Genomic DNA, 27,031 nt, shown 5'->3' on the forward strand with positions numbered 1-27,031 from the left:
AGGCAATCTGAGTGGCTTTGTGCTTCTTCCATGTCCACTTAACTTCTGAGGCCCCCTCAAAAGGGTCTGTCTGAAAACCTCCAGAAGTGCACTTGCCATTATCATTTTAAATAAAGACAAGCAAAGCTTTGTTTTGTTTTGTCCTCTCTTCACCTACCTTCCCAGTTCTCTCTGAACTTAAAATAAAACCCAGGTGCAGCAGAGAAAGATTCTGATTTGACTCACTCAACTACAATATGTACAGTTTTTCATCAATCATTCAAGGAATTATAAGGCCAGTAGCACGAAAGTCATTAGGAAAAAAACAGAGTATTTCAACACTGCCAATTTCTTTAACATCAGCTTTTAACTTTACGTCAGCTGCAGCAAGCCTGTTCATTTTTTTAGAAAGTCCTGGTTTCGTTCCCATCTTTATTGTCAGCTGAGGGCTGAGGGGAGGAAGGCCCCAAGGCTGCAGTTCCTGAAACACACACAAACCTGAGTGGGAGTCAAGTGGGTTTTCTTTACTGACAACACGTCAGCCGAGAGAGGGAGCAGCAGAATGAAACAAGAGTCGCGCCTCTTCAACTTCAACTCTTTGCTCAGTCTTTGTATGAAGTGAGGATTTGTAATCTGCTCTATGATTTAGCCTCTCTTAGAAGGTCTCCTCTTTCTTCCCTGGACTAGAATAGTTGATGCTTCTATTTTCCCCAAAGTTACAAAAGTAATAATGTCATATGTTAATATCCTAGAAATAAAATCTGAGGATTATTCAACAAATAATCAGGTAACAGCAAAGGCTTGAGTAGTTAATATTAAAAATATTTATTTTTCAGTTGCTCATGATACGTGTCAAATTCTTGATTACAGCAAAAAATGTAACAAACAGCATCACAGTGACACACAATCAAGCCATAAGAGTGCAGTTTATTACAACTGTGTAAACAAAAAAGAAGTATTTCTGCAATGGCACTGTCCATGAACCAGATTATGGCATACAGAATCTCAGCAAAACTCAAGAGAAACTTTTACAAAGAAAACAAACCCCCAAACTGAAGCATAGTATATGAACCTGGCCAAAATGGCCCAATCCACATTTAATCAAAGAAAAGAGTGTCCCCAGAATTGTTGCTTGGCTTGTTCTTAAGGAAATTAAATCTTCACTGTTTTCAAGGCATCAATCCAGTATGTGTAATAGTACTATTATTGAATAATATGAATAAAGAGCAAACATCTCTTAATTATGACAATGTGAATACCTCTACTGTTAGATTATTAAAGGAGATGAGATGATTTAGGAATGTTATTGCCTGTATAGCATGACACCTTTAAAAGATATTCCTTAGGAAATAAAAATAAGTTACTGAGAAGTAAAATCCAAAGTGCACCATCAAAGAAACTTTTTTATGCATAAATATCAAAAAAGTGGAATCTTATTTTTCTTCACTGGAAGTAAACAATTTGATTATAATACAAGGTACATACTTTAAACTGTAGGTTACACTTTGAACTTAAAATACACTCATCTCAAACATATTTTATATATCAGCATCTAAAATGGGATTTAAAAAAATGTTTGGGTTTTTTTTTTAAATCATGCATTAATTACAGATTGATTGATGGCTACAGTTTTGACATCAGGCTTTTAGTGTTCTGTAAGATCCTCTTAATAAAAATACACAGGTCTGAATTCCACTACGTTTTACACCTGTACCTTTCATACAGAAGTTTTGCATGTATTCCATCTGCAGAGAGTAGGTCCCACAACAGCAGGAGGTAAAGTCAGAGCAACAAAATATACTGGACAGCTGGGACTACATAATAAAATTACAAGCTGGTATCTTCAGTTTACAGAAAGCTATAAATTTGTTAAAAAAAAAATAAACATCCAACATGTGCTTACTCACATGCTGACACAGAGTTCACGCAAACAATTAAGAAAAAAAAATCTTGCCCATTTTATCCTTCAGAAATGCTGCATATAGTTCATCCTCAAATAAATTGAGGTCCCCTCGGAAACAACAGGGGCCTGATGTGCAGATTGACTCAAGCAACAAGTAATTGCTTCCTCCACAATGAGACATGAACAGCAGTATCAAACAGGAGATTTCATTGAATTTGGCTTAATTTCAAACACTGTTAGGTCCAAATCCAGGTTCACTTGTCATTAAGCAGTAAGACTACCTTAAAAAAAAAAAGCTATTTTCTTGGAGGAAGAACATTTTCTTCATAATAGCCTGGATTTACTACATTTCCAGCTGGATCATATCTAGCCACCACAAAAGTTGAGCCATCACTAGCAGATGCTTTACCAACTCCCATCTTTTTTGTGTTCTTCCAAACCATTGCTGTGAAGTGACCTGAAGAAAGAGAGAGAAACATAAACATTCCCATTAGATACCAAATCTGTAACATTCCCTTTAATACGTGAGGTGCTTGGAAAAAAAAAAAAAGAACAATACACAGCTGCTTCTTTGTCAAACAAAGAACAAGCTAAGGACATGAAAAGGAGCCCTACCTCTAGTATTTTGTCTTGAAAACCCTAATCTGATCTGTTTTCATAGTACTATTCCCATTTCCATATCCTATATCCAAATAAGAATATGTAGCAGGAGAATCATGAAAGAAGTAGTTAGGTAAGTATCTGACTTAAAATTTTACAAAGACATGACAGCCTTGACTCCCTGCAGCGTGAAGAGCAGTTTTGAGAGTGACTATTATTCATTTGCTTTAACCATCTCATACTCCCCCATGTGTTTGCATGTGCAACTCTTCAAAAACCCCACTCTTTTTGCGGCTCCTTCTGCCTAGTTGAATAGCCACCCCTACATTGTTGTTCCCAGTGTGCACAGGCAAATCCCCAAATCAGGAAGAAAAGCATGATTTTCTTCATCTGAAACAAGGTCAGATGCCTCTCCTGCTTAAGCATTATTTGAGGAACAATGTTCTCAAATTCATTCTTCACTAGATTGTCAACATGCAGCCAACAACCTGTTCCCAATCCCCAAATTTTAGCCTAAGTGATCTCTGTGTGTGGAGTGATATAATTCAGCAGAAGTCACATGTCAACAACAACATAGCGCATTTAGTAAGACTCCTATATGATTCCAATTTAGTATTTCTTACCGATTAATTTGCTTTAAAAGTAAATAGCCTGCTCAAAACTTTGAAGTTGGAGGAAAAATGCAGTTCTAAAAAAACACTACAAATTTTGCTTAGTTTCTAATTTCCCAGGATTTTTTACACTTTTGTCAGTCTTTAGCATGATAATAGAAGTTGCATATTTGAAGAGGCAGTTCCCAGTCTGAACTTACCTGTCCTAGAAGAAAACCCCGGGTTTTGAAAGCTGTAATTTTTTATTTCACTGTACCATCTGTCAGCCACATCTTTTCCTGAAAGACAAAAGAAATGTACTACAGAATCATGACATAAACACAGACATGTAGCTCACTTAACAGCCTGGCCAGTAAGATCTTCTGTAACTTTCAGCTTGGAAAGTAAAGAAGACACGTCTCCCTTGTCTTACATAAATGCTCTTGTCATCAGGCTTATACATACAGCTTTCACCAGTATCTTCCTCTTGAAATGTGTTTGAAAATGCATGTGGGCCATGTCTTCTAAGCAAAATGCCACACCTGTGGATGTTTACCCCTTCCATCTCCAAGTAAAAAAAAAAAAATTAAATTTCTGATGTCTTTTAGTTTCCCATTTTCTCACCAGCATTGAATATTTCAGATTTCTGAGTGCATTTATTTTTAGTGGTTTCTACCTAGCTGTGAAGGTCCATTTTGAGGCACTGTAATACAGGGTACTACATAAACCCTAAATATTCATACTTAGGGGCTGCTTCTGTGTGGAAGTCTGTGTGTCCAGCACTGTCTCATCCCATCCAAGGCTTTCCCTGACAACAGCTGTGTATGGACTATGACTACAGCCAGGGATGTAGCTCAGACCAGGATCTGCAGATGCTGTGCAGACAAATGTCAAATGTTACTTGTTTTCCATTACTGGTTGTTAGGAAATGCTTGTGTCAAACACTGGGGGGATGAGAGGGGTCAGGTTTTTCCCTGAGCAACCTCGATAATGAAATTTCTGCTTAGCATTCCAGAAGGCATCATCAACACAAGGCCAGGAGATTTCAAAGCAAGCTGCCAAAGCTGTTAAGCCTGCCATCATGAAGAATATGCTGGTCCCTGGTGGACTGTTGGCTGCAGAAGAGCAATGACTCATGCTTTGCTATTTTTCAGCAAAAAGTCTTAAACTTGCGCACTTCTAGACAGACACTGCGTTAACTTCTTTAAACTTCAGTTTTTTATGACTGAAGTCAGCTAAAAGGATGATGCTGTTAGCCTGGCAAGCTGGTTGTCACAGCCCTAGATGATAAGCAAATATTCAATGAAATGCTATCTCTAGAGAGGTTTAGGAACTGGAAGTACTATGAACTTATATGCCACACTGCTTGTTAGGAATCTTGTTTAGTAGAGTAATTAATTTTATCTACCTAAAAAGGTAACAAAACATCTTTTGCCTCCCAAAGTAAAAATTTCAGGAATAACAATCAGTTTCTTCTTTTCCTACTCTCCTTGTGCCAAAAAAACCAAATGCAGTAGACATGTATGATGGTTGAAGTATGTAACACATACTTATTTGTTCATTTCTTACTCATGCTACAGCTAAAATGAAGACTAAAAGAAAGTGAAAATAGTGACCTTTATGCAATACAAGGGGGGGGGGGGAAAAAGGCACATACTAAAAAAAACACACAACAAACTAAGCAGATCATCCTATCCCACTCTAGATTTTATAGCTATGAAGGATTTAGATGGGTTTGTGGTAAGCTGGATGTAACAGAAGTACAGAATGTGACTGCTGATATATCAGACTTTATGAAGCCCATGTATTTTATTTGTACAAGTGTTAAAGTGACCATACTACATAAATAGGATTTTAGCACATGTAGGACTGTGTTCTCACTGCTGCCAGCTTTTTATTCCCTCTGTTATTGTATCAGTGTGATATAGTATAAACAGTATTTAAAGAGAAAGTCACCCCCACTTTGCTCACTATAGCTCTGAGAAGTGAGCCTAGGCTGCACATGACAGAACTTAAAATCTCCACAATGCAAGTATTGAAGGGCACATGGAAGTCTTGACAAACACTATCTATTCATAATTAATTTGCTTTTAATTTAAGGAATACTATAATTTGAAATTTTTTTTTAATTCAAGGGAGAAAGCAATGTTATCAGGTAAGACTGCCTCAATCCTGTACCTGAAAGAAAATGAGCACAGCTGGGCAGCACAGTCTATCATGTGTTAATTCCTGGATTTCAAGGATGAAAGTTTTCAACTGACTGAGACCAGGCAGTTAAAGCCAAGAAGCTGATCACTATTCTCCATTTTTCACATGCAAGATCAAGTTTTCATTAGATAGCATCGCTGTCATCATCCGTGAATTAAGAGTCATGGCCTCATAAGCTGTGAGAAAATAAAGACTGACTTTTTTCCAGCAAAAGAGAAGGTCACCAAAGGACTAGGCAACTTCTGACAAACTCTGTCTTGAAATCATGCTAAAGAAGTGTCCTGTAAGTGAAGGGAAAGAATTGCATCTGTCACATGGCACAGGAAGTGAGGGGAAGTCCAAGGTGGAGGTTATTACTGCATGAGAAGACAGGTAGGTACCTAGTGATTAAACAGTCTCTCTTTCCTCTGAAATACTTTTCTTCTGATTCTTTGCCCTTTGTGGAGCAGTAAGCACTGCCCTGGTGGGACTCAAGCCAAAGCAGTGTTGAAAGCAACAGCTAGCACACAGGGGACTAAGGAAAACCCCTGTTTTGAGCCCAGTGACTCCCAGGCTCCCAGAGAGAAAACAGCACAAGGGTCAGGAGTGCACTGAGCCTGCCTGCTTTAACAACAACTTGCATCCTCAGACTTACTGGTTCAGAAAACTGACCACAATATTCCCTTTTCAGTGTATTATGGGATAAATTATGATGCCATCATATTTAGGGTCTGTTTTGAGTGCTTTGCAATGTTTCATTGAAAACAGCTCCTCCTGCTCCCAAAGTTCCCCCAAAACAGAGGAAGTTGGTTGCTTTTCAGTCAGAAGGAAAAAAAAAAAAACACAGAAAAGAAATTGCTCACATCCCTCATTCCTGATCAGAGCAGAAATTATAAAGTTTACCCCTCTCAAAAAGCACACAGATCTGCCCTGCAGTCAGAGCCACAGCTTCTCTTCTATTGCTCTGCTTGTGGAACTGATTCATAAATATTCTGCTGGGCTTTTTTCACCCTTCCTCTTTGTACTGCTGCAAACCACATTCAGAGTTTCAACACACTCACTAAGGAAACACAGTTTGACTCCACCCTTCTCCCAAGTGAGAGATAGCTCACTGATGACCTGCTCGGCTAGGCTTACTAGATGTTCATTTCAGAACAGGCTGAATCTCACTCCAATGAATTTCAGTCATGATGGACAACCTTCCTCACTTGAAAACTTGGTGCAACAACCCTTGAACTAATGCCCAAGCATAGTTTTGCCCAAGACTAGGGCCAGAAGCAGTACAGTGATTTGATTTTATTTGCAGAAGCTACATGCATGCAACATGGTCACACTGACTGTACCCCAAGCTTCCTCAGAGGGTCAGAGGAGTGATGATGAGGGCTCAGCCCATATGTAGGATTAACAGTCTAAATTATGTCCCACTTACTCTCAAGGTGCCACTGCATATAAGCAGGTGCCATTACTGTCGTCTGGCCATGCTCTGTATCTCATCAGCTGTGCTGTTGTTTCATAAATATAATTTTTAGCTACTCTCCTGTGTGAGGAGCTCCATTCTGTGTGGATATTGAGGGTGTGAGTGCCAACAACCAGTACCAGACCAAGGGCTGCAGGGACCTCTGTGTCTATGGTGCCAGCAACTGGAGGACCAGCAAAGCACGAGAGGGACCTGCTGGTGAGCAGGTGAAGTGCCCTGGGAGGAGTTGCTACACAAGTGTATGGCCATTACAGGGTGGCTTCTGGTCAGCAGCCAGGGACCTGTGTGTGTGAGATGCACTGTACTGGCAACTGGAGTGGAACTGCAATCTCAGGAATTGGTATGTCCAGGTGCGAGCTACTGGTGAGATTGGTATCCAGGGACAGCTCTGGGCAGACTGAGTGTCTGAGCTTAGTTACTGCTGGGATCCACAATGAAATTCTATTTCTATTATTATATATATGTATATTATGTCTATTTTTGAATCATTTACTGAGAAATAGATATTTGAATTTTACATACTATATTAATTTACTTATATATACTCCAGTAACATATATGGGAACATATATTGCAATAAGCTAGAAAAGGAAAGAGGAAGAGGCCACTGGTGCTGTTCATGTTAATACTGACTGCATCTGTTTGTGCTGCTCTTCATAAATACACATATCCATGCTGTACATGTGTGTTTGTGTGTGTAAGGCTGGAAACACATTCCCAGCCTCACCATCAAGAACACAATGCTGTAGTAGCCATATTCCTGTATTCAGCTCCCCTCAACACTTAATTTCTCTGTGCCCAGCCTTACTGTTTCTCCTCATACCAAAGAATACTTAAATCCTCAAGTAATCCCACTAAGTTGTTAAAAACATTTTAATAGAATCACATAGGACATATTTCTCTGCAAATGGGCAGCACCTCGGTGATTCACTTAAAAACTAAGTTTTCACAACATTCCTTCCATCAGTCTGGGGGGATAGAGGGTAGATTTATCATTGCTTTTGAAATAAAATATCTACCTAGACTAAAGTCATACTAATGGCTTTTGGAAGTAATTCTCTACTTTCAACATCCCTCATGGAAGTCCTTACTTTATTTTACTTTTTTAACAGTATTGTGTGAACCTGGTGTTAGGCATCAAGAAAGGCCTTCAGTCAGAGCACACCCCTCCAGGGCTGGGACAGACAGTGTTTGTGCTGTTCTGTACACCAGTCCCAACCTTAGGAGACCCAGATTCCTCCCATGACAGATTTGGGGGATGACTGACCATGGATTTCTCTTACAAGCTCTCTAGAGAGTTCATAAGCTGCAATGTTTCCACCAGCAACAGGGCATGCTCGTCTCAGCCACACCAGCCATCCCAAACAGAATTCAGACATCCAGTGCTTGCCTTCAGCCTCCTGACACATGAGCAGTGAGATGAGGCATCCTGAGAAGCCTGACAGCACAGCTGCCAAGGCAGGCAGCATTAGTGCCTCTCACATTAGTGGCAGATGACAGCTCACTTATTTGAACACAGACAAAAAACAGTCTGACACGGAGCAGTTCCTGCAGGACTGGAGGGAGGAAACAGCTGTCAACCATTTCTTGGATTACAGGGATAAACATATTTCTAGCAACAGCTTTAGGCCATGTAACTCTAAAATCCTGACCAGAATTCAAGGTATTCTTGTACCAGGAGAGGAGTCATATTAGAAGGCTTTATAGTTGAAAGTTTAAATCTTCCCTGAAACAAGAAATGCATCTTCTGGCATTATTACAGAACTCAGCAAGAGCCAAAATAAACAACAGCATCACTTTTTGAGAGAGAATACAGAGTATTCTAGAGGTTTATTGAGTCTTGCTTTATCTGGGAAAGAAACCAGAAGACACTGCCTGCCTTTGTTAAGCCCCTGAATGGATGTCTTAATCCAAATTTCAGCCTCATTGAGCAGGGTACAAATTAACTACCCAGAGGGAACTATATGAGAAAAAGGAAGAATGAACCAGCTCCACAGAGACAAAGACTAAGCCTAGATGAGAAAACAACTTCCTTTGAAGAACTAGCTTTCTCATTTTGGTACTTCGAGTGATCCTGCTGCATTGGAAATATAGAAATGTTACACAGAACAAAAGAGGATGTAGCTTAATTTTCTTAACCTGGCATTTAATCCTGTGGATAAAAACCACCAAAATTTCTCAAAATTGGAAAGTTAAGTATGGAAACTGTGCATTGAAGAAAACAGACTGGATCCAGAGAAAAGGCAGACATTACGTAGAATGATTTGTGTGTTATGTTCCTCTGTAAATGGGAATTCTGTGGCTTTAACCTCGAGGGAAGGAGCACAGGCCATTAACACAAACAAGAAGAAAGAAGTAAGCTCAGTCAGTGAGTCATAGCCACTATGCAAACTCTGCCATACATCTGTGTTTTCCCATGCTGCTCCGAATCCTTTCCTCACACCCTTGCGAAGGACAGAATGCCAAACATGAGCAGATCAAACTGTGTTTTTCCACCATGGGTTTCTTTTTCAACATGAAAATGTACCCACTTGGGACTAGAGTTGGCACTTGAGGAGGAACCAAACAGCATCCCTGGGACTAAAATTCACTAAAATTTCCCAGTTCTTCAAACACAGCCTCCAGCCTGTGGAAATGATCTTCTGTTTCTTTGGGGCTGTGCTGGAAATTCCAGGGGTAGTTTGGAATAAAGAAAGCAAGTGGCCACTTTTAATACATCCCACCTGCTGTCCCAGCAAGCTGAAACAAGCCCTGCTCCCTGGAAGGAGGCAGGAGGAAAGAGACTGCTGAATCTGTCTCCAACTGAGGGCTCTCAGCCTGACCAAAATTCAGCTCCTGGGACACCCAAACCAAAGGCTCCCAGTTAATTATTACATTTACAATCAGAAAATACATGGAGTAAAATAGTTTTCAAAAATGTAATCATGGAAAAGGGCTTAAAAGCCCATTTGCTGACAGAGTGGAAGATATTACTGGAAGGACATTAGCCATTGTCACTCTGGTGTCAGTCCCCTGCTTTTGCCCCCACAAACAGGAACTGCTGTGCAGTGTGCAAGAGACATTTTTCCACATCCCTCACCACAGCTGGGCTGTGGACAGACCTCTCTTTGGCTGGGACAACCTAAGGATAAAGGTGAGGTAGGGAATTGTTGGCTCCCTTCTCCCCTGCCATGGACACACAAGTACCACTAAAGACAGTTCCACAGCAGGGACACACGGAGTGGCCTAGCTGCCATGTCCTGCCTCCAAAGGGACATGGCTCATCACCACAGTCCCTTACTCCCTCTGTGCCCACATATGCTTCTTGCTCTCAGGACACATAAGTGACTGCAAATCACCAGCCTGTCCCCAGAGAGCTTCCTAGGGCTGGGCTATGCTGCATACACTTCTGAAGTAGAGGAAATCTTGCAACCAGATGCTCTGAGCCCAAAGTACTTGAGATAAGGCATTTATCAGGTATCTGTGAGACAACAGAAGAGAGCTCACCTGATTGGTCATAGGATGCCCATGCTAGGTTTTCTCCACAATTCCCATTAGCAGACTCGGAGCTGTGCTTGAGGACCCTCGTGTTAGCCAGTTCTTCTGCATACCTAGCAAAGGAATCCACACATTGGGTCAGGGACCACAGCTGCAATCAGCAGAAAGGAGGAGGAACAGGAGGAAGAGAAGGATATGCAAGCAAGGAATTGTGATAGAAGATGATGGGTTTAAGTCAAGTTGCAAAGCCCTGAAGCCAGAGATGCTTTAAGGTTACATAGATCTATGAGTTAGGCAAAGGGAAAAACACATTTTCTCTGTCTTTCATGAGCATCTGTATAAATTCTGAGAAGGGCCTAGAAGAAATCAAAGGGCAGATCCCTTTGCACCATATTTTAACCAGCACCTGGAAATCCACCAGCCATCGTTAGCCACGGCTGCTGGTGGAAAGGGAAGTACCTACAGTAATTGCTACACGTGTCACCTCCTGGCATTTCTAGGTTCCTCACAGGAGTAAATTAAATGTTCTCAGTGAGACTGGAAAAAATCCAGAAGTGGGGATTCAGTCAAAGCAAGTGTAACCCCCCCTCCCTACATTTACAAATGAAAGAAAGGAAGTCAAATGCAAAAGAAGAGCAATGTACCAGGCAACAAGATGGAAGAGAAGAAGACCACATGGAGACTCTGAGGCAACAACTGTGTAAATCAACATAGGGATAAGCAGCACTGCTTCTATAGAATTTGACATGTGTGTGAGCATGGGATGTATTTTATTTTCTTAGGACAATAGTGTAAAGAAGAACATCATGGGTAAAACAATTACTCTCTTTATTCAACATTGGAAAGGCTTCAGTGAAGAGACAGGGAAATTGGAAAGACCATTTGTTATTTCTTATAGAGGCAACACAGAGAGTCATCAGGTTGTAGATTTACAACTCAAGTGAGACAAAGCACTCCTTCCACACCGTGCAGCAGAAGTCATTGCCACAGGACAGTGCAGACTCCAAAGCACATGTGAGTTTGGAGAAGAAAGCAGCAAATTCACAGTGTATGGATGTGGGGAGGAATCTTCACAGCATATTAAACAACAGCAACAAATAAATGAGGATACAGCTTACTGCTGAGGAAAACCATAATTTCCAGGAGAAGATAATGGGGGAAGGATCACATTTGTTTTTGTCTTCCTACTCCTTCCATAATCATGAGCTTCTGGTATCTGCCAGAGACATGAATTTTGTCCAGCTGGACATTTTGACCCAAGCTAGTACTTCAGTCACTACATCCTAATTTTCTTCTGCCCTAATCCTCCCACCAAAACAAAACAAAAGGGTTTTAAGCTACATCCATTAATTTATAAGTAATGAAAACTTGTCAGTTTGCTAGATCCTGGACTAGAGGATCTTCATATGCTATCTCTACAGTCCTGTAATTTTTCTCAGAATCCTCATATCCCAAGTTAGAGGCAGGACTAGGACAAAGTACACGTTGCAGATGGATGAAGCTGCCAGGGATTTAAGACAAAGGGTGATTAATCCACTCCAGCCCAGGCAGTTGAAAGCATGAGATTTTCATCTGAGATCATCACCCTATGCTTCATTACAGTCAGAGGTAAACAGACACCTGCTGAGGCTGACTCATCTCATGTTAAAGCAGGGATCCAATAGTTCACCTGTCACAATAACTGGACCTGAAAATAGTAGGAAACATACCATTTTCAAAACAGGTAGAGAAGCACAGAAAAGTACCCAGAGATACACCAAATACATATAAAAAAAGGTATATATATAGGACATACCCAAAGAAAAGGTGAAGTTCTTTTAATTTAAGAATATGCAAAATCTGTCTTGACAAATACAAGATTTCTTAAATGTCATGTCTTTTATCCAGAGAAAATATTTCTTGCTCTTGCTGTCAATCAGTTTTACCAGTCTCTGAATATGTCTTTTAATTCTTACAAGGTACAGACCTCAACCAAAGAGAGGTTTTCTATTGTTGCTTGTCACAGCAGGGCATCAGCTGAGACCAAAGATGGCTGTGAGAAATTTCTGAAGGATCTAAAAATACCCAGCAAGGGCAACAGTACACTCAGAGATAAATGTGGAGCAATGCATATTTGATAGAATAATCTGAACTATTCATACAAGCCGACTTGTTCAAACCAAGTGTTGCACTTCTGAAACCCAACAAGTGCTATTGACAAGTCAATGAAATATTTTCCTTACTGAGAGCATGAAAAACAGAAACAAAAAAAACCTTTTAGAAGAACAGAAGGAAAGCCCCAACAGATTACAAGGTTGGTAAATGAGTCATTGGCGTTCCTCGTCTTAGGAACAATGTATCCACTTATAAATGTGTCTCAAGGGGGGGGAAAAAAAAAAAAAAGAAAAGAAAAGACCAAAACACCAAGACTTTTCTTGCTGCCAGAAGTCATGTCCATATGCCATTGACATGGTGTGTTGTTCAGCACAACACCTGGGAGAAATCTAGGAGTCAGGTGCCAGTTTATCTGCATGACGTCTGTGTCCCATCATGCTGGGACAATAAATCAGGTTCTGGAAAGACTACAGCATCTCTGTCTCCCAATCACCCAGCACAGAGGAATCTACATGGTTGTGGTAGAAAGCTAATGGCAGGAGATCTTATCTCTAGAGTAGAGAACAAACTGCCCAAAATTCAGTACAATTCATCTTCTGAATAGTTTAATCAGCATTTACTCCTTCAGTTATCTCCTTTGTGCTATGAGGATCAGCATGAAAATAAAAAATGAAGATTTTTAAACCTACTTTTAGAAAAAGATTGCTCTAAAGAGAAAGGAATTAATCTGGTTATCATAACTACAGTAAAGAGGACTTAGCAGTATTGGACTCAGATTCCTGTAAGGAAGTCTCAAGTCAGAGAGCAGGAAGATGGATTCACTCTAAGTTAGACTGAGAAGAACTTGCGCAGTCTTCAACACTGGAGAAGAGGCAAGATGTTTCCTTCATGACAGGACAGAGAACACATAATACTTTTACTTTTGAGGCTGGGATATAGACATATTAATCTGAAATTACTTCCTCCTGATTCCAGTGATTTCAGACCAGTCACCACTTTTTACCGTGAAAAAGTTCTTTTTTCACTATTTCAGCAGGAGTAGATATTCTCCTGCAGATAATAATCCCTCATCTGACAAAAGTGGTGGTAAAGTATGTTTTAGACAGCTGCCCTCTGCAGAGGACACCTACCAGTGCAGACAGACGTATTCCACATCTGAAAAAGGCTCCAAGAAAGATTCATACAGTTGTGACCACAGAAGTGTCCATATGACCAGCTACTGCTATGTGAGGAAAAAAGCAGGGATGAAAGAGTTCCTCACTTTCTACTCAGTAAGTCTTCACTGGTTATCAGCATGTCAAAAGACAAATATCTTTGCAGTAAACACAGTCAAACCTAACAGACAAAAGTGCCACAAATCTCATTAGAGAAAAGAAAGGACTGAACTCACTGTTGGGCTCCTCTGTTTAACTTCTTGCAGAGTTTTAATGGGGGGACTCCATGCTTCTTCCTGTAGTCATTGTGGACTTTCAAGACTTCTTCAGCAAATTGTTTGGAAGCTGAAATCACATTAAAAAAAATTGGAAAGGTCTGTCAAATACAGACATTAGTGAAGACAGAAAAAGCACACTATGTACCACTGGCACAGGCTGGACAGAAGAACACAAGAGTACCATCCTCATTACCTGGCAGCAGGATGAAATGAACCACTAATGACTTCCATCCAGAAACAAACTCTAACAGACAGTCCCATTGGGAAGCTACAGACTCACCAAAGGTTGAAGAAAAACATGTTCCATACTGCTTCCCTCAATAGCAAGGCGATTTAAGGTTAGTCAATCAGTTTTTCAGTTTAAAACAGAAATCAATTTGATTGACTTTCATTTTAAGGTATCAGTGCACTGCATCACCATTCCAATCTCAGAATAAGCAACAAATAAGTCCTTCAAGGAGATGCATTAAACATGCAAATTATTGTCCCTCTATGCAAGAACTGTCTGTATTAGTCAGGGCACCACCTAAAGAGGATGAAGATACTAAAATGTTTAGATCTCCACAAGTACGTTGAAACATGCACCATTCTTCTAATTTATTTTATAGCACAAATTCATAGAAACCTCAAAATGCACCTTTATTTGGCTCAAGACAAATAAATGTTCCCAACAGCAACTGGTAAGGAAAGAAACAACTGCTGTGGTGTGGGTTTTTGTATTTATTAATGATTCATCAGATTCATTTCTGAATATCCTAATTAGCATGACTGCCATAATTTTCCTTGTAAGACACTTCAGAAACCCAAACAGATCCTATGACTAGAAAGTGTTTCATGTTATTACCTTAGGTTTCTCAACTTACTCTCACTACTTGATCCTAACAACTAAAACCAATCATTCTCTGCTGTATTAGCATTATTCTTTTCTGCTGTTTGTAACAATGCACTTTCCCCACAAGACACCACTCTCAGAACTTTTTCCTGAGTTGATTATCTAGCTCAGTCTCATGCTTTAGGCTGTTCTTGGAGCTCTCACCAGTTTCCTCAATAGCTCTGGGATAATATATAAGCCTAAAATAATCTCAGTATGCAATGTGCATAAGAAAGCCATTACAGTTTCATGCAGTACCTTAAACCTTTTGAACATCATCTGAATTTGGGTTGACTCTTTCCTGACCAAAGTGCCATTGCGGACATATATATCTGATTTATTCTCCATAACATGCTTTCAGGCTCACTCTTTTGTTATCAGTTTGTTGGTATAACACAGCAGCCCTGTTAAACAAGGTGACATCTGCCCAACACCTTCCTTCTCCTTCAGTTCTCCCTCAATTTCTGTGTCACAAGTCCAAACATCCAGGCAGCTCCATTCTGGTATTCAAGCAAACAAACTCCTTTTTGCTAATGAACTTGTCCCATCACTCTGATTACCATTGCTCACAGCTCACTGATTCTATCAGGCCAGAGTCCTAAATCTCTCATCTGCTCTATTATAGAGGTAGCCAATTTCTACAGCATCTATCAGAAGTCACTGAGGAAAGCAAGCCTACATCCAATTCACCCCCTTCCCTGATGTAGGTGGTCCAGGTTTCCAGCAAGGAAACCTTAAGACTTCAAATTAAAGACACTGAACAACACAGCTTTGAAATTTGCATCGCATACTCCAGACTACCTTTTTTTTTGTTTGAAACCATGTTAAACTTGTGGCTGCTATTACTTAGACTTCATATCCCACCCACTCAGCACTGAATAGCAGATAAACAATCTGACCTGTAAGTATGGAATTTCAATCCAAATCATTTGCTCTCAATGACAACACCAAATTGAAATTCCAATTAAAAAAATAAGAAGTCAACTGAAATACAGATTTTGTCAGTGCTCAGTCCATACATTAACAGAAACATAATGTAGAAACAGAAACATAATGTAGCTCTGTACTAACTTTCTGACTTACAAAAAGTAAAAAGTCATGGACAAAACAAAGTTGCTTCTAGCTACAGCAGGCACTGCTATTCTGTCCCTGGAGAACCTCAATCCTCCCCTTCCCTCAAAGGTGGCTGCTATAGAAATGCTTATCTTCTGTGACTCAAGCTCATGTGCTAACCACCTCCCTCTGTACAGCTTCTCCCGTGCCTGATGATGTGTGGAGAGGGACGCCCAAGCCCCAGATATATTTAAGATTTGTTTCAAGAATGCATGTTAAGTTTTTCCATTTTACCAGTGTTCCATACACTGAGAAGCCAGGCATTAAAAGTGAGAGTTAATGGGAGTTTTCAGGCTCCCACCCAAATGGGAACAGCTTCCCAAACAGCTGTGCAGACGTACTTCTTTCCCTCCATGTAAGCTGCTTGAAAAAAAATATTTTCTACTGCCAGAGAGTTGAGTTTGGTCATGAATCATTACACAGCTTAATAAGTAAAACAACTGAAGGTATTAGATACAGTTTCTTGCTCCTCAATACCACATTATTTACCTCTACTTCTTATTTTTCTGGAACACTGGCTAAGATAATGGCAGCATGTGACGATGAATTTCTAGGCTATGGCGTGGTACAGAGCATACCTTACAGTTGTTAGGCTCCTGGACTTCCAGTTTCATTGATCAACTTTGTGTGACGGGAAAAAATAAGCAGAGGAATCTAGGTTGTGTTTTCCCATTATATCTGTTTTTCAGAGAATTCTATTTCTCCATTCTAACTGTCCCCAAACAGTGCCAATCTACTAAGTCTTTTTTGTATGAAGAGCTCTTCCTGCCTGAATCCATACAGCCTCTTCTTAGAGCTGTCTTCTCCTACCATTTCTGCCTTAGTTTGGGCATCAAAACAGAGGTGAGTTACCCGAATATGTGTTCCACAACACGAGCTGCCCTGCATCACCTTTGCAGCTGTCAACTGCACCTCCTCCACTGGTCATGTGGAGCCACCAGTTGGGAATGGTGAATTGTTCCACAAAGCACCAAATCCCTACACAGCAGAAATGCTGTGGGAAGCCTTTTCCTCAGCACTCAGGACACACAACATAACAGCAGCCACACACATGACTAGCAAAATAATCATACATTTTTATGCCTAAGTATCCACCCAGGTGACTCAAAAATGAGGCCTGTATCAATCTCTAAAGGTATTGTTTCTTCTCAGCACTTTTTGTCCTATTGTTTTTGGATTAATCTTCACTGAGAATGTTTTACTTCCCATTAATACTAAGTTTTTCTATTTAGCCTTCCAATAATTAATATATAATGTTATCAACAAGAGAGAGTTGGACTGTTCAGTCTAGAAAGACAAAGCTTTGGGGAGTCCTTACTGTGGCCTGTGCTTAAAGGGGTCTTATAAGAAAGACAGAGACAATTTATTAGGGCCTGTAGTGACAGGATAAGGGGTAATAGGTTTAAGATAAAAGGAAGTGGTTTCAGGCTAGATGTATAGAAGAATTTTTTTATGATGAGGGTGGTGAAACACTGGCACAGGCTGCCCAGAGAGGTGGTGAATAACCCATCCCTGGAAACATTCAAGGTCAGGTTGGATGGGACTCTGAGTAACCTGATGTAGTTGAAGATATACCTGCTCTGGGGGTTGTATTAGAGGACCTTCAACAACCTCTTCCAACCCAAATTGCCCTGTTACTATGAAACAAACCTCATTCAGAATCCTACACAGAAGGGTACCATTATGTCCATCTTAATCTCTCTCTGAACCGCGACAGAGGCCTCAAACTCTTCACCTAATGTCTGCATTAGAGGTAAGTTGAGATAATGACCCCACCTTTCAATCTTGCCACAAAAACAAATAATTAGAAATGTGCTCATACAATAACAGGACACTGCATGTTACTTCCATGTTACTCTTTCAGGCCCAGAACACAGGCAGAAAGAAACTGGCCAGCCAGGCCAGGGCTAATTTTTGCAGTAGCCAGGAGCACAGTTAGGACCTGGAGATTATTCTATACCACCTCTCACCATTTTCCAGGAATTCGGGAAGGGCTCTTTTCCATGGTAGTGTGGCATGATCAGGTATTTTAGGCTCTGAGCAGTAGTGAGTATTTGCATATGAATCGCTCACCTGTCTAGCACATTTTTCTATTAATATTGTTGTTGTTACTCTGTTTTCTTCCTGTTTCCAGTAAATTGTTCTTATCTCAACACATCTTTATTTTTTGTTGCTCCAATTCTCCTCTCCAGCCACCCACAGATAGGGAGAGAGGGGACAGAGTGGGAACATTAAATTGGAGAATACCATTCCTAAACCACAACAGAAGCCAAGTGCCAGAATACATGGAGAAGGCACATGAAAAGTAGATAGTAAACACATAAAAGGTAATCAAGTAACTGTTTAGACACTGAGTTTGAAGTTCTGCTTTCAAACTGAAATCCCTTCAGTCTCCCTTGATTCTGCAGAATTGCTCTACTCCACCCTGAAAGCAGAAGTGGGTTACAGAACAAGAACACATATTTTAGTATGCCCAATAGGTTTATGGAAAAAAAAAATAATGAGAAGCTTTAGGGAACTATAAAGTAATTACATCACAAAGTCCTTTGTTACTGTCCCAGGTAACTGATACTTCTACTGTGACAAACTTCTCAAAGTATATTCACTGACTGGAAACAAACAAAACTCTTGAGTAAAAGAGATCCCAGATTCTAAAGACCACATTTGCATCTAGACTTTTCTAAGAGAACTTGCATTTATTATTAACTCTTATCCACACTTGAAATGTAACTCTCTGGAAACCATCCCTAGATGAATTTTTCACACTCTGGGAATAGCATTCCTTCTATGGAGAAGTGAGGGATGTCTAACTGATATGAGAAATGTTAAGGAGACAGTCATGTTCTATTGCACTTTGACTCAGCACTTTGGTTTGCAGATGCTCCAGGGTGGTCTGATGCTGGCTGGTGTCTGCAGCAACACAGGGAGTGAATGTTCCACACTTCATTCTCCACGTATTTAACTGCACTTTCTTGCCCCCCATTTGGGACTGTAACATCTTCCAAGACTGGCCCTTAATGCTACATGTCATTTGGGAAAATGGATCTGACATGCCAATTCATGAATCATTTCCAGCCATAAAAACTGATCTCCCTCAGTGTTAAACTCCCTTTTTCTCTAACATAACTGGCTGGTTGCTTGGAAATATACAGAAGAAATGAAACCATGTATAAATCCTGGAGGAAAGATAAAATCATACTATGTTTAGAAAGTTACTGTATCCTGGGTGGGGTTTCCTTGTCTCCTTTTACGCAATCAAGAATTAAGTAAAGGGTCAAGGTCTCCATCCTATACAATAGGCATTTATGAGAGATCTCATAATCGTTGGTACATGATTTCCCCTCCAATCTGAATTAGCCTGTAATCTTACTAAAAGTTAGAAGAGAGGGTATTGCTTATGAAAGTGAAAGGAATTGGGAGTTATAATTAGAGGCTAGTTTAAATGGGAGTAGTTTCCTGGAACGTTCTTATGTTTGCTGCTCAAAATAGCTTTCCCTTCAGCACAGGAGAGCCTTCTTCAGGGAGGAGTTTCTGTGATGATTCTCAGCATCCAGTTTTGCCTGAATTTGCTCACATACCTGCTTATCACTGGAGTGAGCTTCAGGACAAGAGTGAGATGTCCGAATTAACTGGGTCTGATGGACACGGACCCCACTTGTTTTAATATCTAGGCTCACTCTACTGCAAACTGGCAACTTAATAACCTTGCATCACCTGTGCCACACGATGTAACACACGCCTTTCCCATGTCTATACCCAATGTGGGGCATGTGGCCTGAGAATATGAACCTGCTGCTGCTGCAGTAACTTTTTGATGACATTAGTCGTGACACTATTTGATTGCAAATCCTATTCTTGCTATAATAGACAGTGCTGATTACTTCCTCACTTAAGGCCCTTTATAAACAGTAAGGCAATTGACTGCCCTGATTAAAAAGGAACACCTGGTTAACTGGAGGCTGCACAGCTCTGAGAGGCAGCAGAGCCTTCTGTGATACAGGCATTTAAAAAACAAGAAGCACTAATCAGCAGTCTTGAGGTCTTGAGCACTATGAGAAGAAAGTTTTCACTTTCTCACTGGAGACAAGGGTGTGAGGAGAAGTCCTTGGCTTGCAGCCCCTGTCTTGTCCAAACTGACCAACAATCAGAGCAGCAAGCAGTCCCTTCCATGAAGTGCTCATCTTACATACAGTTGGAACTGACCCCTCATCATCTCCAGAGCAGCCAGTCCTGGCTCTGCATGAAAGACAATCAGAAATGCTTTTTCTGTTCTGCCATGAAGGACACCTGAATATTGTAATCATGCCACACACCCAGAGAGACAACCTTTGTAGGCAGCTATTGTGTGTGCTGCTATCCCTTTTAAACAGGCTAAGGAGACTCTCCCATCAGAAAGACCTTCTGTTCTTAAATTCATCTGCCACAGAATGCCATGGGCATGTGCACTTCCAAATACAAAGCCACAAGTGACCTGTATGTGTTAAAACCATACTACACAGGAGAAGTAATGTAATCTTCTCCATCTCTTCTCTCCCCAACACTGTATCTGCTTAGAGTTTATAATTACAGACATCTATTGAAGAAAATAAGGCATGACTGTATTCATTAATGAGTAACAACAGAAATCAGTTGTTTTTAGTAATTGAAAACAAGTAATTGAATTGAAACAGAATAATTTTTTTTTTTGGTTACCTATTCATATTTTGAATCCTGCATGTTCTTATGCTCTGTGGATGGACAGCAAGAAACATAACCTTGTTTTTACCCAGTGCCAAATTCATTTTACACAGCACTGCTAGCTGTGTTGTGCCAACCAAAGTCTTTGGAAAGTGAGGAATTTTGCAAACAAGAACCAAAGAGAGAGAAAAGAACTATCCCATGTCTCCTGGGATATGCTCCTTCATTTTACACCTCTGCCGTTCATGTTCTATCATGGTTTAGGGTAGGCATACCTGAACTAGCTTTAATTTCATCAGCCCCAACATCCTCCCACCTTGCTTTTATATCCAAGATAGCTGTGGCAATGCCCAAAGTATGTTTACTTATGCACTTCCCTGAGGCATGGAAATATGGCCATGCACATTTCTTCTGATCAATGATGTGTGTGAACTCACCTATCCAGGAGCCAAAGTCAGGCAGGGATGCACAGAAATCTTTCTTTACTCACATTTACTATAAATTACATAACCTGTTTTTCATCCCTCTGCTCAACAGGTTAAACTCCAGTTCTCACAATTCAAAATCTTTTTAAAAAAGTATTTATTTCATAGAACCACAGAATAATAGAGTGGTTTAGATTGAAAGGTCATCTAGTCCAATCCTCCTGCAATAAGCAGGGAGGTCTTCAACTATACCAGGTTGCTCAGAGCTTTGTCTGACCTGACCTTGAACATTTCCAGGGAAATACTAAATGATATTTACAGTGACCTAAACAGGCCCATACTGCCTTCCTGCACAACACCCCAGACTCCTACCACCTCCTCACACCTACTTGCACAGGAGCCAGTTCTGCACCAGGGAGACTGGGAACCTGCACAGCCTCACCTCATCCCCCTCTGCAGGGCCACCCATCCCAGCTCTGGCTGCTGTTCAGATCTCCACAGACTGGGCAGAACTTGCATACATCTGCCTGTAAAAACAGAACAGAGATAGGCTCCAACTTATCTTTCAGAGAACAGCACAGCCTCTACAGAAAGAGATCTGACTTAGCCTTCTGGTGTGTTGAGATAAATAATTAAACAATAACATAAAATTTATTAATAAATAAACAGTTAAAATCAAAATTCTTATTTTCTCCTGCTTTTTGTTTCTGCACATAGAGCAGCAACAGAAGCAAATTCAAACCCAGGCAAGACAGATACTACCAACTGTACCGGTTGCATGTTTCCAGTAATAAAAGCTTTCTTCATGCTCAACTTTTTTTTTTTTTTTTTCTTTTTTTTTCTGACATACAACACAATAGCATGGGAAACCTTGGTAGGTATCTCAGTTGCTACAGACCATCACATTCTATCTTGTTCTTCCTGAGCCCTTCCCACTTGTTTTGGTATTTATCTGCCTTGAACATGAGGAGCTAAGGGTACAATCTAACAGCTGACAGGAGCAACCACTGTTGCATGGGGTGGCTGCCGCATTCTCCTCCCCCACCAAAACCCTGATGGTTCAATAGACAAGTAAAAATTGGGCCCAGAATACTGCCAAAGCCTGACAAATTCCTGGAAGACTGGTTTTTGTCTGCTATTTATTGAACTTGAACCCAGAAATCAATGTCTTCTGCACACAAAAACTGGAGATGTGGGGCTGTGAATTGAATTAACTTTGGTTTTGAAACGTCATTTTCCCACCACACCTCCAGCTCAGTTCTGGTGTAAAGAAAAAGACAGTAACTTATGTGGGCAAGTTCTGCAAATGTCCCAGTGTTACCAAATGCAAAAGCTCAGTTTCTAGCAGCTCAGAACAACCCATCTTCCCCACCAGTCCTGTAAAACCTTATCATTTTGGCAGTTTGGGAATATCTAATTTCTCAGAACACAAGCAGGTCACTTGTCTAGTATGCCTGTACTTTTGTCATGACCTGCCAAAGCCATTTCTTACCAGGATGTACAAGCCAGCACTTCAGCTGAAGATGTAGCTCGTTCTGCAGAAAACACAATAGTCCTTTCACTGTACTCTGAAGATGCATCTTAAGAGTTAAAAAACAGTACATGCTTCTAAATGAGATTAAAACCAGCATGGAAAACTGCACTGAGTCTAGTTCCTGTCTCTTTGCCTTCTGTGAAAACCCTTTCTCAGCCCCTTTTTGATTTTTTTGTATCACTCAACATGCAGAGCAGTGGGTAACTCCCAGCCCTTTCTCTGGAGTCCCACCCACATTTGCAGAAGGGAGGGGAAAAAAATGGAAAGACAGCAGAAAAATAAAACCAACCTCTAAAAAGGAAACCAAACTCTGTAAAATGATAGCGGTATTTACAGAGCCTGACCTTGACTTTGACACCGTCTGCACTCACTTGCCAGAATAAAGAGGGCTATTCCCCCTTGCGGGGACCAAGTGGGGCGAGCTCCCTTCCCCCACCCGGTCAAACCAGGGATGGGGAGGGAAGTGGGAGAAACGAGACTTTTAGCAGCCTTTCCTACCACCACCCAGCCTTTTCAGAGACTCCCACCGCTCAGCAGAAATCCACGTGCTCCGGAGCGGAGGAGTGGAGCTGCAGCCAGCTGCTTTGCCGAGCATCGCCCGCAGCTGCCGGCAGGGCTGTGCCCGGTGGGGCTGCCCGCAGGAGCCCGGCCGGCGCCGCAGCCTCAGCAGCGGGGAAACGAGGAGCTGCCGCCTCACCATCCCCTCCTCCCCGGCAGAAATACTAACCCCTGTCTTTTTGGTTAGAGCTCTCTGGCATCTGTGGGGACGGCTGTCTGCATCCCTCACTAATCCAAACGGTGTCCGAAAAAAAAGACCTGGGGGAGAGCACAGGGGGTCTCCGCGTTTGGTTTAAGTATTTGCAGGAGTTATGAGCACGGGAGGCACTTTTGTAGCCCTGACAAGGAAGTTTCAGTATGAATTCGGTTTCATCAGCCTTCCAGGGAAGAAAGCTGAGTCAGAGGTGCCGATGCTTTCAACACTCAGCTCTATACAATGAAACAAAGCAATGCTAGGTCTCTAGCTCTGACACTTGGAATGAACATTGCTTCAAATATAATCTAAAAACTGGTAATACAACATTATTGGAGAGTTTTTATCAAAGAACTGAGATTTCCAATAGCAGGTTTTCTTTGCATGGGGATACATAGACATCAAGACAGATTCATCAAAACCAAGAAGTTAAAGAAACTGCTCATTTGTATTAAAATAGTGGCCCTGCTTGCCATGAATTAGAGTACCCTTAAATTAAACCTTCAGGTAATCTCTGCCTTAATCTTCCTGACCCAGGAGAGGAGCAAGGAATCTGTTTTGAGGTCAGACAGATCTGTCATGCAACCTGTTACATGTTCAAGTACCCTAGTACAGAGAAATTTGTCAGCATCACACCTCAAGAGTACTAGAGAGGGAACACATTTTGTATTTCACACAAAACACAGAGGAAGCACTACTCTGTAAAACAGCTGCTCTTCCCATTCAAAGGCAAACCACACTGAATGATCTCAGACAGGAATTTGAAGACTTCAGTGAACTAGAAAGAGCAGATGGGATTTAGTCAATAAACCAATTGTAAGGACAAGATCTCAGTTTTATGATTCATCTGAAAATATTGCACACAGCTCAAAGACAATAACCTGGACCCAGTTTAACATTGGTTTGAAAAGCCTGACACAAGTGACGAAACATTTTTAACATGTACCTAGATTTCAAACTATTTGTATAAACACTTAAGAATGCAAACATTACCCAAGCCTCAGTAAAGGGAGTTTCTGGTCTGTCATTGTTCCTAAGTTTGTAAAAATCAGCTAATGCACAGCAATAAATGCGCAGGGAAAAAAATTATGATGGTAAGTGCCTTATGACTGTTTTAGCAATTTGCATGTATTAAAACATAAGATTTTTATTCTTTTGGGGATTGAGAGGTGCACAGTGGAGTATCTACTGTTTTTACCCAATGTGCTTTGCTAATGTAATGTACAGGCACTACACAGATTTGGTATTTGTACTTCTTACAATGTTAACACAAGAAGTGCTGAACTTGATACTTCACAGCAACCACACTCATTTAAATTGTTATAGGGTTATTTATCCCAGTCCAGCTGCCAGGATATGAGACCAAACCCACCCACTGGCAGCTGGACTTCACCAAAAAAAAGCAGGCCGTTTGTCTGGACTGGGTGTCATACCAGTAAGCCATCTCCAGTCACATTTGCAGACAGCTCTGATCTCATCTAGCAAGCTGACCTTTACAAATAAAGAAAAAACACCAATACACCCATCCTGAGGCCCTTTAAAGTGCTACACAAAGAGTTTCCTTAAGTTTCTCTGAAGAGGCCTATAGTTTTGAGTTAATCAAGTACTAGGTTTTGCTGAGTATGTCCCCATATGTGTTGTTCACATACAGGACAGACAGACAACATGCCACCAGGCTCTCATTGGTAACAGAAACAATGTCCAAAGAACAAGAACAAAAAGTCCCATCCCATTTCATAGCTGTTTCAGACAGTTTTTCACTCATGGCCTTAACAGGACAAAAGTGAAGAAAACCCCGGGCACTGAGTGCTCCCTTCTTAAGGTCTCTGGCTCCTTGGCAGCTTTGGAGAAGTCTCTCCCAGCCCAAACTGAGCAGGGCACAAAGACAGCCAGCAGCAGCGAGGAAAGAACCAACAGCACAGGCAGCAGCAGCAGGGAAAGGCTTAAAGAATATTTGCACAGCTGGGGAGAGACTTAGGAGCTGAGCAAGGTAGTTCTCAGTTAAATGGTAACCAAATCTTACATTTAAATCCTTCCGACAGGAAGGGTGATAAAGCTTACCCCCCTCGAAGCATCCTGCTGCTTATCTGCAAGGCTAATAAGTTTTGTCAGACAGCAAGACAATAACTTTAAAGCTACAGGATTCATAACCATTTTTTACAGCAAAGCAAAAGTACTTTAGGTTACAAAATACAAACTGTCGACGAAATACAACGAACTCTACACCGTGCAGGCTGAGGAGGGGGATCCCTTTTCTTTTTTTTCTTCAATCCTTTGTCAGAGAAAGCTCCTCCCAGGCTGTGCCATGCACAAATGAAAGCAGCTTTCTCCGAAGAAAGCCGCAGAACGCTTTAGCAACGCTTTCCAAGCACAAAACCAGGCACGGACTTTGCGTGAACACACAGCCAACTGCACGAAGGCATTTCATTTGCTCACCTGATTTCCCCATGACCAAGTGGATTTNTTTTTTTTTTTTTTTTTTTTTTTTTTTTCTTTTTTTTTTTTTTTTTTTTTTAATTTCACCTGCTTCCTCCTCTCTTGACTGAGTTTTGCCGCTAAGTGCCGGGATGTTCGCAGTTTCAGCTCAACTTCTTCATTCGCCTGCAACCACTGCTGGAAACAAACTCAGCAGCACGAACCCGCTACCGCCCCTTCTTGAGCGCTGGAATAAGCCTGCCCATGCCTTTATAAGGCATAGGGACACCGCTCTTTTTTCATGAAAAGATCCTGGTTAGGGTCAGGAGCTATTTATCCTCCACAGTAACCAAGCAGCTCCAAAACACCATATGTTTTCACATACCATTTTAGCTTAGTAATCGCATCTGTCTTCTGATAAGAGTAGGCTGTGAGAAGAAATTCTGCTGACAAATAGTTCTGCTGCCACAGTGGGCATAGCCCATGGGGCTAGTTCACACAGCTGAATGCTGCTGAAGTTTTACCCACTTGCTGTAAGTAAAGTTGAAACAGAAAAGTGATAAAGCACTTTGAAGCATAACTACATTTGTATGTCTGAAATGAATCACTTCCTGCACTGTTACAACATAATCCGTAGAAGGTATTAGTAAAATAAGGTTTTTGCAGGTTAAAGAGGAACTGTGCTGATGGTGTATTTCTGTGAAAAGCATTGGACGTGAGTATGTCTCATTTTATCTGTGTAAGCATACTGTGCCACTGTTATCTTCACATTACATCGAAATGCCTCAAGTTAATCTGGCAAATATTAACTGCTTTAACTACAGTGAGCATGGTACTTTGATTTAACTTCAGAAGTGCTGCATATCTACAAACAATAATTCAGTTACGTGTTTCCATCTTTCATCTTCTCATCATCACAAAAATCATCTAAGGTTAATGCTTCCCAATTTTTCACAATGCCTTTCAATATTTCAAGGTTTTTCTTGGTTTTGTGCCAAGTCTGCTGGCTCAGCAGGATTTAATTATCTTTTGTCCAGCTCTGCAGGCTTTGCTCCATGGTAAGAAAAGGTGAAAAAAATATATGCAAGGGTTGGGTTTTTTCTTCTTATGCAAGTAGCAGCAGCAGGTGAGGAAAGGCAACATCCCTTCACCAACACACTCTTGTGGTTGTTTCACTGGCAGGGCTGAAACACAGGTGAGGGAGTGTCACTGACTGCTGATGGGCTCTCTGAGAGGAGGCATGAGGGCAACTGATCACCACCCAGAACAGGAAACCGCAGAGTGTGAGACCACATTCATTTTACACAGCTGCCTGCCATTGTCCTTTGCTGGCAGCAAGGCAGGCAGCAGAACAGGAGAAGGAACTCAGAGAAGGTGCAGAAGAAAATCTCTTCTGAGTCTCTCTCCTACAAGTGGCTGAGGAGGGTGGAGAGATGGAGTTGGTACTATCAGAGGCCTGTCAGGAAAAAGCTGCTGTTTTACTTGCTTGCAGGAGTGAACAAACCT

The 27,031-nt window shown here is 41.1% G+C and overlaps 1 protein-coding gene across 2 annotated transcripts; it reads right to left on the bottom strand.

The window, feature by feature from the left end:
* Nucleotides 1-780: 780 nt before the first annotated feature.
* GLIPR2 (GLI pathogenesis related 2) lies at nt 781-26,885 on the bottom strand. 2 transcript variants are annotated; one of them, XM_015617102.2, is made up of 5 exons: nt 25,547-26,885; nt 13,698-13,806; nt 10,223-10,326; nt 3,294-3,371; nt 781-2,339 (listed from the first exon to the last, which is right to left on the bottom strand). In XM_015617102.2, the coding sequence occupies exons 1-5, from the start codon at nt 25,557-25,559 to the stop codon at nt 2,179-2,181; spliced, it is 465 nt and encodes a 154-aa protein (XP_015472588.1). In that variant the 5' UTR covers nt 25,560-26,885; the 3' UTR covers nt 781-2,178. The 2 variants fall into 2 exon arrangements, with proteins under 2 accessions (XP_015472588.1, XP_015472586.1); XM_015617100.3 differs by lacking the exon at nt 25,547-26,885 and adding an exon at nt 22,318-22,695.
* Nucleotides 26,886-27,031: the final 146 nt, after the last annotated feature.

This window comes from Parus major, chromosome 2 (assembly GCF_001522545.3).
Source record: "Parus major isolate Abel chromosome 2, Parus_major1.1, whole genome shotgun sequence".
Classification (NCBI taxonomy): Eukaryota; Metazoa; Chordata; class Aves; order Passeriformes; family Paridae; genus Parus; species Parus major.

What these genes read in the sequence shown, in the direction of transcription:
- GLIPR2 (XM_015617100.3), bottom strand. Translation starts at nt 22,456, where the DNA reads ATGCTGGTTTTAATCTCATTTAGAAGCATGTACTGTTTTTTAACTCTT. An exon ending in GTGCTGGCTTGTACATCCTG is followed by an intron (nt 13,807 to 22,317) that starts GTAAGAAATGGC and finishes ATGTGATTTCAG; the next exon opens with CTTCCAAACAATTTGCTGAA. An exon ending in TTAAACAGAGGAGCCCAACA is followed by an intron (nt 10,327 to 13,697) that starts GTGAGTTCAGTC and finishes TTCCTTTGCTAG; the next exon opens with GTATGCAGAAGAACTGGCTA.